The 10,969-nt window shown below is 40.3% G+C and overlaps 1 protein-coding gene across 2 annotated transcripts; it reads left to right on the forward strand.

Annotated features, from left to right (window-relative positions):
* Nucleotides 1–791: 791 nt before the first annotated feature.
* Nucleotides 792–10,353, forward strand: acot11b (acyl-CoA thioesterase 11b). Of its 2 annotated transcripts, XM_083970559.1 has the most exons (17): nt 792–967; nt 1,049–1,119; nt 2,350–2,551; nt 3,570–3,639; nt 4,387–4,457; nt 4,536–4,637; nt 4,732–4,867; nt 4,972–5,125; nt 5,569–5,688; nt 5,865–6,003; nt 6,145–6,200; nt 6,959–7,025; nt 7,144–7,227; nt 7,585–7,718; nt 9,010–9,141; nt 9,332–9,458; nt 9,624–10,353. In XM_083970559.1, exons 5-17 carry the CDS (start codon nt 4,395–4,397, stop codon nt 9,822–9,824), a joined length of 1,515 nt encoding a protein of 504 aa, XP_083826685.1. In that variant the 5' UTR covers nt 792–967; nt 1,049–1,119; nt 2,350–2,551; nt 3,570–3,639; nt 4,387–4,394; the 3' UTR covers nt 9,825–10,353. The 2 variants fall into 2 exon arrangements, with proteins under 2 accessions (XP_083826685.1, XP_083826684.1); XM_083970558.1 differs by lacking the exon at nt 1,049–1,119 and having other exon boundaries at nt 4,387–4,447.
* The last annotated feature ends 616 nt before the right edge of the window (nt 10,354–10,969 follow it).

A 10,969-nucleotide genomic window follows, 5' to 3' on the forward strand; every position in this document is an offset into this window, starting at 1 on the left:
CTTAAGGTCTGCCTACTGCTGCTTTCAGTTTGCTGTTTTGACGTTGATAGCTGCGATATCAGCGAGCTTAATTTAATGAAGAAATTAGTTCCCTTGAAAATGCCCCCCCCCCTTTCCTCTTTCTTTGCAATGTAGCCTTAAATGTGCTTTCTTGCTTTCTCTTACCTAAATCATCAAAATAATTATTTAAAATGTAAGAAATATTTCTTATAAAAAATAACTTACATCATCTCTAAAATATGAAGCCCTAGGATAAAATAAATGATTTCATGTTCATCAACTGTTTCGACAAATCAATAATCACGTGTGCAGGGTAGGCTAAAGACTTTATAAATGGGCTCTCGGAAGAGGTCGTTGTTGGTTTACCTCTACATAAAACTGAACCGTTTAGTCTGAAGGAGTAAAGTGTGCCTATACATAGCCTCCAATAGCACGATGAGATTAATAGGTAAGTAAGACAAACTAAGTTAAAAAAAAAAAAAAAAAAAGATTTCTAAAGTTTGTAGTTTATAATTAAATTAGATTTCTAGATTGTCTCGCTTAGACTATAAAATGTATGAACAGACATTGTGGTCCACACTCCAACACTGTTCATGATAATGAATATTAAGAGAAACCTAAAGAGTGCATGAGCTCCACCTTAAAAATGTGAACATAACTGTGGGGATGGTCTCTCTCTCCCTCCCTCCCTCCCTCTCTCCCTCCCACCCCCCAGTGTGTGTGTGTGTGTGTGTGTGTGTGTGTGTGTGTGTGTGTGTGTGTGTGTGTGTGTGTGTGTGTGTGTGTGTGTGTGTGTGTGTGTGTGTGTGTGTGTGTATTTGAGAAGTTGTTGTGTAGAGGACCGGCCGGGTGAAATGAAAGGGGGTTCAGTCCGGTGGTCTCAGCCTGCTCTCTCTCAGCCGGTGCTTATATTTTGTAGCCGACACTTCCAGACTGTAACTCGACTTCACCCTCAGCATAAACTCCGGTAAGGCATTTTAACTCGTTGGATTTTAACTTTGAAACACATCGACCGTGTTTACTCGTGACGGTTTGTTTGGGTTTTTAGGATAAATAGCTGTGTCCGCCTGATATTTCCCTGCTACGTTGTTGCAGCAGAGGTTCGCGGTGAATGTGGTGGTATGTGTCATTTCTGCTGAAGTTTATTTAAAGGTCACTTCAGCGCCTGTCATCGGTTACAGGAAGGACAGGTGACCACTGCACGCGCGTCCCACTGGAGCAGACGTTATGGCCAAACGCTTCAATCCCAACAAATAGTTTCCACGAACACCTCAATAGCGACATGCCTTGATATGGCTTCTTTATGTGCGTCCTAAAATAGTTTCTGCCCACAACTCCACAAAGACAAGCCTCAGCCTGTAGTTTGAAAAACACTGCATTTAAATGTGAATTAGCCAACTCATAGTGAGGTGCAGTATCTTAAAAAAAAAAAAGAAAGAAAAGAAAGAAAATGCTCGAAGTAGGCTACATAAAAAAGGTATTTCAAGTTTTTCCTGATCCTTGACTTAAGGGAGAAATGTTGGGCAATTCTTCAGACTTGCAGATTATTTAAAGCTCTTTTGTTGCAGCACTGGATCAGACTGACTGTGCAGTTTTCAGATTTAGTCCTGAAGAAAGTCAAAGGATGTTGACTTATCGATATCTGTCTTTTGAGTGAAGTGCTTCCAACACTTTCAGCCACCTTAACCACAAAATTGCCTTTTTTTTGTATCAGATGAAAACAGTAAATGTCAGAAAGTATGATTAATATGTGCAAAAAAAAGAGGCTTGATCAGGGATATTTCTTTTCTTTATTTGTTGAGCATCATAGTGGGTATATGGACAAAACAACTAATATTACAATGATTATTATAGAATTACTTGATATTTCAAGTGATTATGCTTATTAATGTTTCATGGGAGGATTCAATAAGTTCTGTTATATTTTTAGGAGACAGCATTTTACAAAATACTCTTTGCTTCATTATTTATACTCTGAGTCTTTTTTACATTATAGTAGAGTTGAGTTATCTGGAGAATTTTGCTGAATCATATTTTCACTACCTCTGCACATATTTTAGATGTGAGGCACTTGCACAGACAATTTTATAAAACTGGGACTGCTGTTTTTTTCTATTGGAATTTGGACAGAAACATATTAGGTTAAGTGAAGACAGTGGATTAAATGACTAACAAGTTATAGTTTCTAATGCGGGTTGTGATCATATATTTTAAACTTATGAGGTGTGGCAATTGTTTTGTTTATATTTGAATGTAAGATTTTACTTCATCACGTGGTGGGATAAATGAAATGGACTGAAATGGAAGTATTGGTTCTGCAGTAAATCATTCCTCTGTGTTTCCCATCAGTGCATCAGAGTTATGACATCGGAGGTGGAAGATGTCGACACAATGCTCGACCCGCTGTTCATTCAGGAGAACGAGGAGGCATACAGGAATCCGACGGAAGTGAAGATGAGTCAGATAGTGCTGCCCTGTCATGCCAACCACTGTGGGGAACTGAGCGTGGGACAGCTGCTAAAGTGGATGGACTCTACAGCCTGTTTGTCTGGTAGAAGATCAGGAAATCTCTCACAAATACACATCTTTTTTTCCATCTCAGCCTCACTGAACTGATGTTATCGTATCCCAGATGCTCACTATAGGACACCAGAAAGTCTTCAATAACAAATAACTCTAACCTGCATCACCGTTGTGCCATTAACCAAGGCACAGTTTGATGCCCTTCCTGCTCTATTAAATTGTAGTTACTTGTAGTGTCGATGGGATTATGAGTTGATGGGACAGTTTTTAAACATTATTTACCCAGACTGGGTGCTTTATTTTCCCACCGCTGCATATTATTCACACATACACATGCACTCCTTGAAGTCATCCAGTGCAACTACAAGTCAGCTGTTCTGCTCAAGTGCACCTGAGTCAACAGTGGTGGAAGAGAGGGTCTCCCCAACAAGCACTCTTTACTCTAGTGCCAAAATCAGAACATCCTCACCCACTGACTTTCTGTGAATCAACAGTGTGAGCTGTGTTGATCAAACCAGGGGCCCCACAGCCAGGAGTTCAGCTCACTAGAGTGGTGTGACATTAGGACAAGAAATATGTGTGTGTTAACATACACAGTTTTTATACTCATCACAAAATGCACTCATATAACATTTGAATGCACCAATGCACTATTTGAGTTATTATATTAGTTGTTAATCTGCTTTAGTCTCAGGCTTTGTCAGGTTTTACAGTGAGTTCATTGTGATGTTCTTTATAAGTCTTTTCAGAAAAACTCTGAATGTGACAATTAGTTGTTGAGATTTCATTGTATCTGCTGCTGAAGGTCAAGAATGAACTTTTAAGCTATACAGAATCAATTCTTATAATAATGACAGACACAACAATAGATAGTGTTCATGCGTTAATGTATTTTACTGCCGTTAAACGGGTCTGAGTACATTTATTGTGAGTGCCTTTACAGTTGCACATATTTACAGATCATAAGCCTTAAATATGCCTGAGCTGCAGATGCTTTGTGGCTTTGTGTGCACTAAATATTTGTGTAATCCCTCCTCCTCCCCCAGCTGAGAGACACGCAGGTTGCTCCTGTATCACTGCCTCTGTGGACGACATCCATTTTGAACATACCATAGGGTAAGGTATTAAGCTTAATGCTGTTATGAAAAACAAGTATCTCCTACTGAGAATTAGTTGCAGGGACTGAAGGGATTGCATGCACTGACTCGGGAAAACAAAAAGGGACAAAAACTGTTCTTGGAAAAATAAACTTGTAGGCTTTTTCTATTGTAGGCCCAAAACATTGACACTGGTGTTATCAAACTTAATGGATTTATCAAAACTTTAGATTTTTTATTTAGTATTTTTAAAGGAGAATGCTGGGGTGTTAAAGGAGCTATTTGTAACTTTTGCTATAGCATTCACAGGTGTTTACCTTTGCAGTCTAAAAGAAACTGTGTGAGTTGAGCATCGAGGTCCATTCCTTTACTAACCACGACCTGTCTGTGTAGTGTAGTCTTGTTTTTGCCTCTATTTCTTCTTTTAAACTACTGAAGTTAGCATGCTAACCAGCTAGCTCAGTCTGTCCAGCCCATCTTGTCACTTCATCATACCTAGTCACTGCAGTGTCATCTTCAGTGAGGAAGAAGTGCTGCTCAGAGGAGTTATTAAAGAGTAAACCTCCTTTGCTGTAAATACAACAATGGCTGCATTTCTTGGCAAGACTAAAAATAAAACAGTTCTTATTGCTCATACTGGATATGTTAGCAGTGGCGAAATGTACAAATAGCCTAGCTCATTTTTAGGTAAACACATTGTTGTGTAACTTTACAGTACAATAACATGTTGATAGTAAAGAGAAGAATTTGTGTCTGTCTGCCCCAGGGTGGGAAATGTTGTCAACATCATTGCAAAGGTCAACAGAGCCTTCACGTCTAGTATGGAGGTTGGTGGATGTAGGTTTTGGTTGCAGTGCAGTGAATATATGGGATTTTTGACAAATAAAATTAAAGTGTGTGTTTTTTTTCTTTTAGGTGGGAATAATAGTGACCTGTGAAGACCTTTTCACTGACAGACAGTGGAAAGTTTGCCATGCCTTTGGCACCTTTGTTGCCAGACGGACTGAAGCTGGAAAAGTAAGAGACAAAAATAAAACATGTGGACATAAGGGCACTTTTCTAGCTCTTGTTCAACATCCCCCAGAGCTTTATGTGTGTTATGTGCACATAGGTACAGCTGAAGCAGGTAGTTCCTTACACACAAATGGAGCAGATGGAGTATAGCCTGGCAGCAGAGCGGAGGAGGATGAGGCTCATCCACGCAGAGATCATTACAGATCTACTGAGCAGCAGCACAGCTCAACTGGGTACAGCCTGCAGACACTAAGGTTCATACCAGATTCATGCCAGATGTCTGTGGCATTCAAAATCTGATCGATTAAGCCTGCTTGTTTAATTTCTATCTCACCAGGAGAATGCCAGGAGTATCAGGACGCTGTGGCAGCGGAGCGGACACGAGTGGAGAGTGTAGAGCTGGTGTTACCCCCACATGCCAATCACCAAGTCAGCACCTTTGGGGGCCAGATCATGGCCTGGATGGAGAATGTGGCTACAATTGCAGCAAGGTATGCATCGATAGTGTTTAGGCTACAGTTTTTGTTTTATTTCAAGTAAGGATCGAGCTAGATTCAGTGGAAGTTTCTTGGCAGGAGTTAGAAGTGAAAGTTTGTACCACTCTTGACTTTACTGTAATAGATTAAATCACAGCTGGTTAGCATAGCTTAGCACAGACACTGGAAAGCAGGGGAAAAGGTTAGCCTGGTAATGGAGCCTGTTTTCACCTTCATCCAGTCTTTAGGCTAAGCTAAGCTAAGTGGCTGCATATTTTCCTGCATGATAAGAGAGTAGTAAAGATCTTCTCATCTAACTCTCAGCAAGAAAATGGATTAATGACTTTTCAAAAGATAACTAGTCGATCATTTCCTGTCTGTATTGTGTAGCTTCACTGCAAAAGGTCTCTCGACAAAGAACAAACACCTTCTTGTTTATTCTCTACATTTTGATGCAGTCGCTTGTGTAATGCCCACCCAACCTTGAGGACCATAGACATGTTCCATTTTCGTGGCCCGTCTCACATTGGTGACCGGCTGGTATTAAAAGCCATTGTTAACAATACTTTCAAGCACAGGTGAGTCTCCATACAGTGATGATCTAATCACACAAAGGGTAGATTGGTCTAATCTAATACATGTTTACAATGTAACTCTACAGCTTAAATATTTACTGAGTGTATTTTTATCGTGTGTCTGTGAGCATGAATTTCTTTTTGCAAACTCATTTTTCTGTGTACATTGTGTGCTCTAGTATGGAGGTGGGAGTATGCGCTGAGGCCTACCAGGGTGGAGAACCTCTGCGCCACATAAATAGTGCTTTTATGACCTTTGAGGTGCTGGACAGTGACAGGAAACCACGCACGCTGCCACGGATACGACCTGAGCCTGTGGTGAGTTTTCTTTGCGTACTGTTGCTGCCTCAGCAAGACCATAATACATAATGCATACACTGAATAGGATATTGAAATAAGTTCATATAACAAGCATCACTGTGTCCTGAGTTTTTGATTGTGATCTCACATGTTTCACAGGATGGAAAAAGACGTTATCAAGAAGCTATTGCAAGAAAGAAAATTCGGCTTGATAGGTTGGTTGGTATCTTCATTTTATACCAACATATTCTTTTCTTTGTAGAGAGAGATGGATGTACCAGCCGGTCACAGTGGTTTATTGGAGATATGTACAATGTTGTCAGTGTTAATTTTGGCTCAAATGTGAAAATATGTTTTCTATTTAAAAGATAAAAAAAATATTATCTTCTATTCAATTAAGAAAAGTTTGGTTCAGGCCAACAGATAATAAATCTAACTGCAGTACTCCCTCCTATAGGTGTGGCCACAACTATCATCTATCAAGTCTTACTCTAAATACTGTGATACCAATAGTACATCTGACCAAAACAACATGGCCTTAAATAACTGTGAAAAACACATTAAAAAAGCAACAAATATACGCAAGAAATATGCATAAAGAAAACTATTGTGGATGATGACACAGGATAATGCAATGGAAATAGTAGACAAACAGTGTCATCAATACTTAGTTTGCCCAGTGTCGTGCAACAGAATCCATTGTTTACACTACTCTGCAGTAGCACATGACTTGGCAGAGCCGCATATCACAGCTGAGCAGACTTTGGTGCAGAGTCTGTCAAGCATAATAAGTTCATTGTTCAACTGTAAAACACTCTCCCTCCAGTATAATCTTTATTCGACTATTAGATAACCAAATGTGTGGGCTCATGCTGTAGCTATGATAAATAGGTTGATATTGGTCAAGTTCTTGGTCCTTGTTTTCTTTTTTTTTGTCTTGTTCGTAAGTCATTGCTGCCCTTTGTGTTTATAGGAAATACATTATCTCCTGTAAGCAAACTGAAGTGCCCTTGTCTGTACCCTGGGATTCAAGTAACCAGGTATTGTAATTTCTAAAAAAAACAAAAAAAAACAACAACAACAAAGGCACACATACTGCCCAGATATTGCCACTGTATTCTGGCATTATGAGTTCAGACGGTCCTTTTGTTTTTTCAGATGTACTTGAGCTACAACAATGTATCAGCACTGAAACTAATGGATACCAGAAACAACTGGGTATTAACCTCTGAGAAAAATAAGGTGAGTTTTGTTTGTATGACTGTCCAGGATATGCCCTGTTAAATGGTAACAGCTGTTGTGACTCCCCTATGTATATTATTTTGAACTACAAAATGCACAGTCACAGTGGCTGTGCTCATGTAGCTTTTATTAGGCTGTAGGACAATGCAGGTAAATCACAAAATGTTGCCTAAAGACAAGACTTGGAAAAAGGTTATTTTCAAAAGATGTCTGATAATCACATTATACTTTGTCATGCAGCCACCGATTAATGTAACAGTTTTGACAAAATCAACTCTACACATATAATAACCAGAGTGAATCTCAGATGTAGACACTGATCCCACTGCCTCTTTGTGGATGTGCTCTTTTCCTCAGGTCAGACTGTACACACTGGAGGAAAACCACATACTGTGTTTCAAGGTGGAGATGCACGTCAGTGTGGCAGCAGAGCAGACTTTCCACCTACTGTCAGACCTGAGGAGGAGAAAACAGTGGGACCGACATTATGAGTCAGTATTGTGTGTACATAGTTGGCATTTTGCATCATCTGACGCAGAGCAACTTACAGTCAGAGCAGCAGCAGAATGAGCTTAAAGGATAAGTCTGGTGTTTATCTTTATTTTCTTACTGTCAACAAATCACATAAAAAGGCTAAAACCAGTGCTGCGTTTATCTCTCGCCACCTCCTGTCTTCCCTCCTCCGCTCTCAGGCCCAGGTCCATTTGTTTCTACTGACAACAAAAATGGTTTAAAACACCACACAAATATATAGTTTCAAATAAAAAGTTTAATTCTATTTAAAGGCTCAGTAATATCCCGGCCATCAAAGTTTTTAGCTAACATGACTCATACTGGAGGGAACAGGTCATTTATTGTGCATTTATTGAGTAGGCCTACTAGTTGGTACTCGGTAATGGATTATTAGTGAATGTTAAGGTAGCAGGATAATGTATATGGGAGGATGGGCTCAAAATCTGTGTTTGTTTGGGGGTTTCTGAAGAATTTGTTGACAATAGAGGAAATGAATATCCCCAGGCATCTTTCAATTCCTAAGGTTAAAGCTGGTTTAGGGCGTAGGGTAAACTATGGTCCCACCAGCCGGAGAGAAGCCAGATAGGAGGAAAAATACTCTGTAATTGCTCCTGATCTACTTTTAAAAGTCTGTCAGTGACAATAACATTCTGTTCACACTCCCTTTAACATTTGATACCGAAATTGAGACTGACTATAGAGGGACTCTCTGTTTAGGACTGACTCTCGCACAACTTGCTGTTTTTCCTGAGATTTTCCAACCCATGGTTCGTTTACTCATACTAGGATCCACTATATGTGGTTTCATAACTCATGTAGCCTGTGAGTTAGATAATGGTAGTAGTAATTTTATAATAAGGTTAATGAATGTCTGTCTGAATTTTGTCCAGACTATCCTGTTCCTGACAGTCTCTCTCTAGTGTAGTCCTAAAATGTGTACTGAAAGCTAAGGAAAAATGAATTATTATAAATATTGCATCGAGACAGCCATAAGTGAATCACTCACTAACACTTACTTGTCACTGCTAAAACAGCAGAGACTAGTTTCCATGTAAAGGTAGTGACTGATAGATGATGCATAAGAAACATTGAAAAATCAAAATATTCAAATGAAAACTATCAGACTCTGAAGTTCTGAGTCGTCTCGCCTACGACTCCAATATGTCTGGAGACGGCCTTGCCTCAGCTCTGTTATAACAAGTAGGTGATAATGACAGGAGTGTGAGACATATAGCTCATTGCTGATGCTGATAATTGTGTCAACTGCAGAGCGTGTGAGGTGATCAACCAGGCGGACGAGGATGACACCCTTTATCGTGTGGCTACGCCCTGTATCAGTAAAGGGGGCAAAGGACAGGACTTTATCTTACTAGCATCAAGGAGGAAGCCATGTGATGCCAGGTGTTGTAATACTGTATACAACATAAACACATTTCGTTTGTCACTTCACTACTTTCTTCATTCTTGATTTCCTACTTCTCCATATAGTATATGGTCTTTTTATGCAGTTTATCCAGTGTTATTGCATTACTGTCTCCCGCTTGCTTTTTCATAAAGTCTCATGATGCTATCCTCTTTTTGTCCCTCTCAGGGACCCTTATCTAATTGCTCTGCGCTCTGTCACTTTGCCCACTCACCCTCCCACGGAGGACTACACCAGGGGAGAGGTGCTCTGTGCTGGCTTCACGGTCTGGGAAGAGTCCAGCTCTGTCACCAAGGTTGGCCAAATGAGAGGGTCACTCTGATCAGCATGCACGCCCGGCCCGCTCTACAGCACCACACGTTGTAGCTCAAAACAACACAACTGCACCAAAAGAGAAAAGAAAGTCATAACAAGTTGTAAAGAGTTAATGTACCACAGCTGACCTTTGCTTTCGTTTCAGATCACCTACTACAACCAGGCTACACCAGGTGTCCTCCCCTACATCTCCACAGACATCGCTGGCCTGTCGTCCAGCTTTTACAGCGCCTTCTCCGCCTGCAGCCTCTACCTGGAGGCCAATAAGGACAGTCTGGCTGCTCTGTCGCCCTCTGCACTCCGACAGAACAGCAATACCACAGTCTTGCAACAAGAGGAACAGTAGCATCGGTGCCACTCTGACATTTCAAACATCCTGCGGCCATGGATGTGCAGTTGTTTTTAACTTGCTACTTTTTTCTTGAGCAAGATTAATAGGTATGAATTAAGAGCGCACAATGTTCCTGAGTCTCTCTTGATTGTAAGCCTCTCAAGTTTTACAGTTAAGTCAACATTGAAGGCTTTTTGTGCAATACTAATTTTTAGGTCAGTGAATTATATTTTGGTTCCTAGTTAACACAATCTCACTGATTGATTGTCTTGTTTTTAATGACACATTCAGGCACTACTAACTAATGCGGATAAATCCAGTTTGATCTGATGAAACAGCTTCTTTTGTTATAGATCCTTTTCTACCTCCTTGAAAAAAAATATTTGATTAAACCTTTAATTTAGAATTTAAGTTAAGATGTACATTTAGTGTATTATAATGCTGTTTTCATTTTGAGACCCATGTATAGTTGTCGAGCAGTGTACTTTCACTGATTGTATAATATGTATTTCACGTGACAAGCTGTCTTGATTGAGCTGAAACAATAAACACGTTAGACTAGTGGACTCTGCTCGTGTGAGCTGTTGTGTTCACCTCCCTCCTCCCTGCATTCCTTCCATTCCAAAACCTTTTTTTAATGAAAAAAAGAGAAAAACAAACACAGCTTGCAGTTGTTTCCCACTGTAACTTGTGATGTTGGTGTTGCAATGGGTGCACAAGGCCGGCAGCAGAGGAATGGGATGGAGTTGTCAGTGAAACATTCATGTGTAAGCCTCTTCTGGCCGCCTCTGACTGGGCCGGCTTATAGGAGTCGGTGGCTCTGCATGTTTTCCAGGTATTGTGTTTGTTCCATTATCATCCTGTTATGCTCCCACTGCTTCCTGGACAGCAAAACGAGGAGAACAAGAGTGAAGGAGAAAACATGATCTGAAAATTAAAATAAATAAATCAGAAACAAAAACAGTATGTAGGCACCACAGTAAAGTGTGATATGTCGGATAAAATGACAAAATACTGTCAGATACATGCCAGTCAGTAATCCTGTAAAATAAATAGTCCGAAGCATGGTCTGAATCAGTGTCTTGTGTGGTTTGGCCTGCTGCTCAGCACACTCCCTGCCAGTTCACACTGCTCTGCGGGTCACTGAGCAGCGTCTGATG

This window comes from Trachurus trachurus, assembly GCF_905171665.1.
Source record: "Trachurus trachurus genome assembly, chromosome: 4".
Lineage (NCBI taxonomy): Eukaryota > Metazoa > Chordata > Actinopteri > Carangiformes > Carangidae > Trachurus > Trachurus trachurus.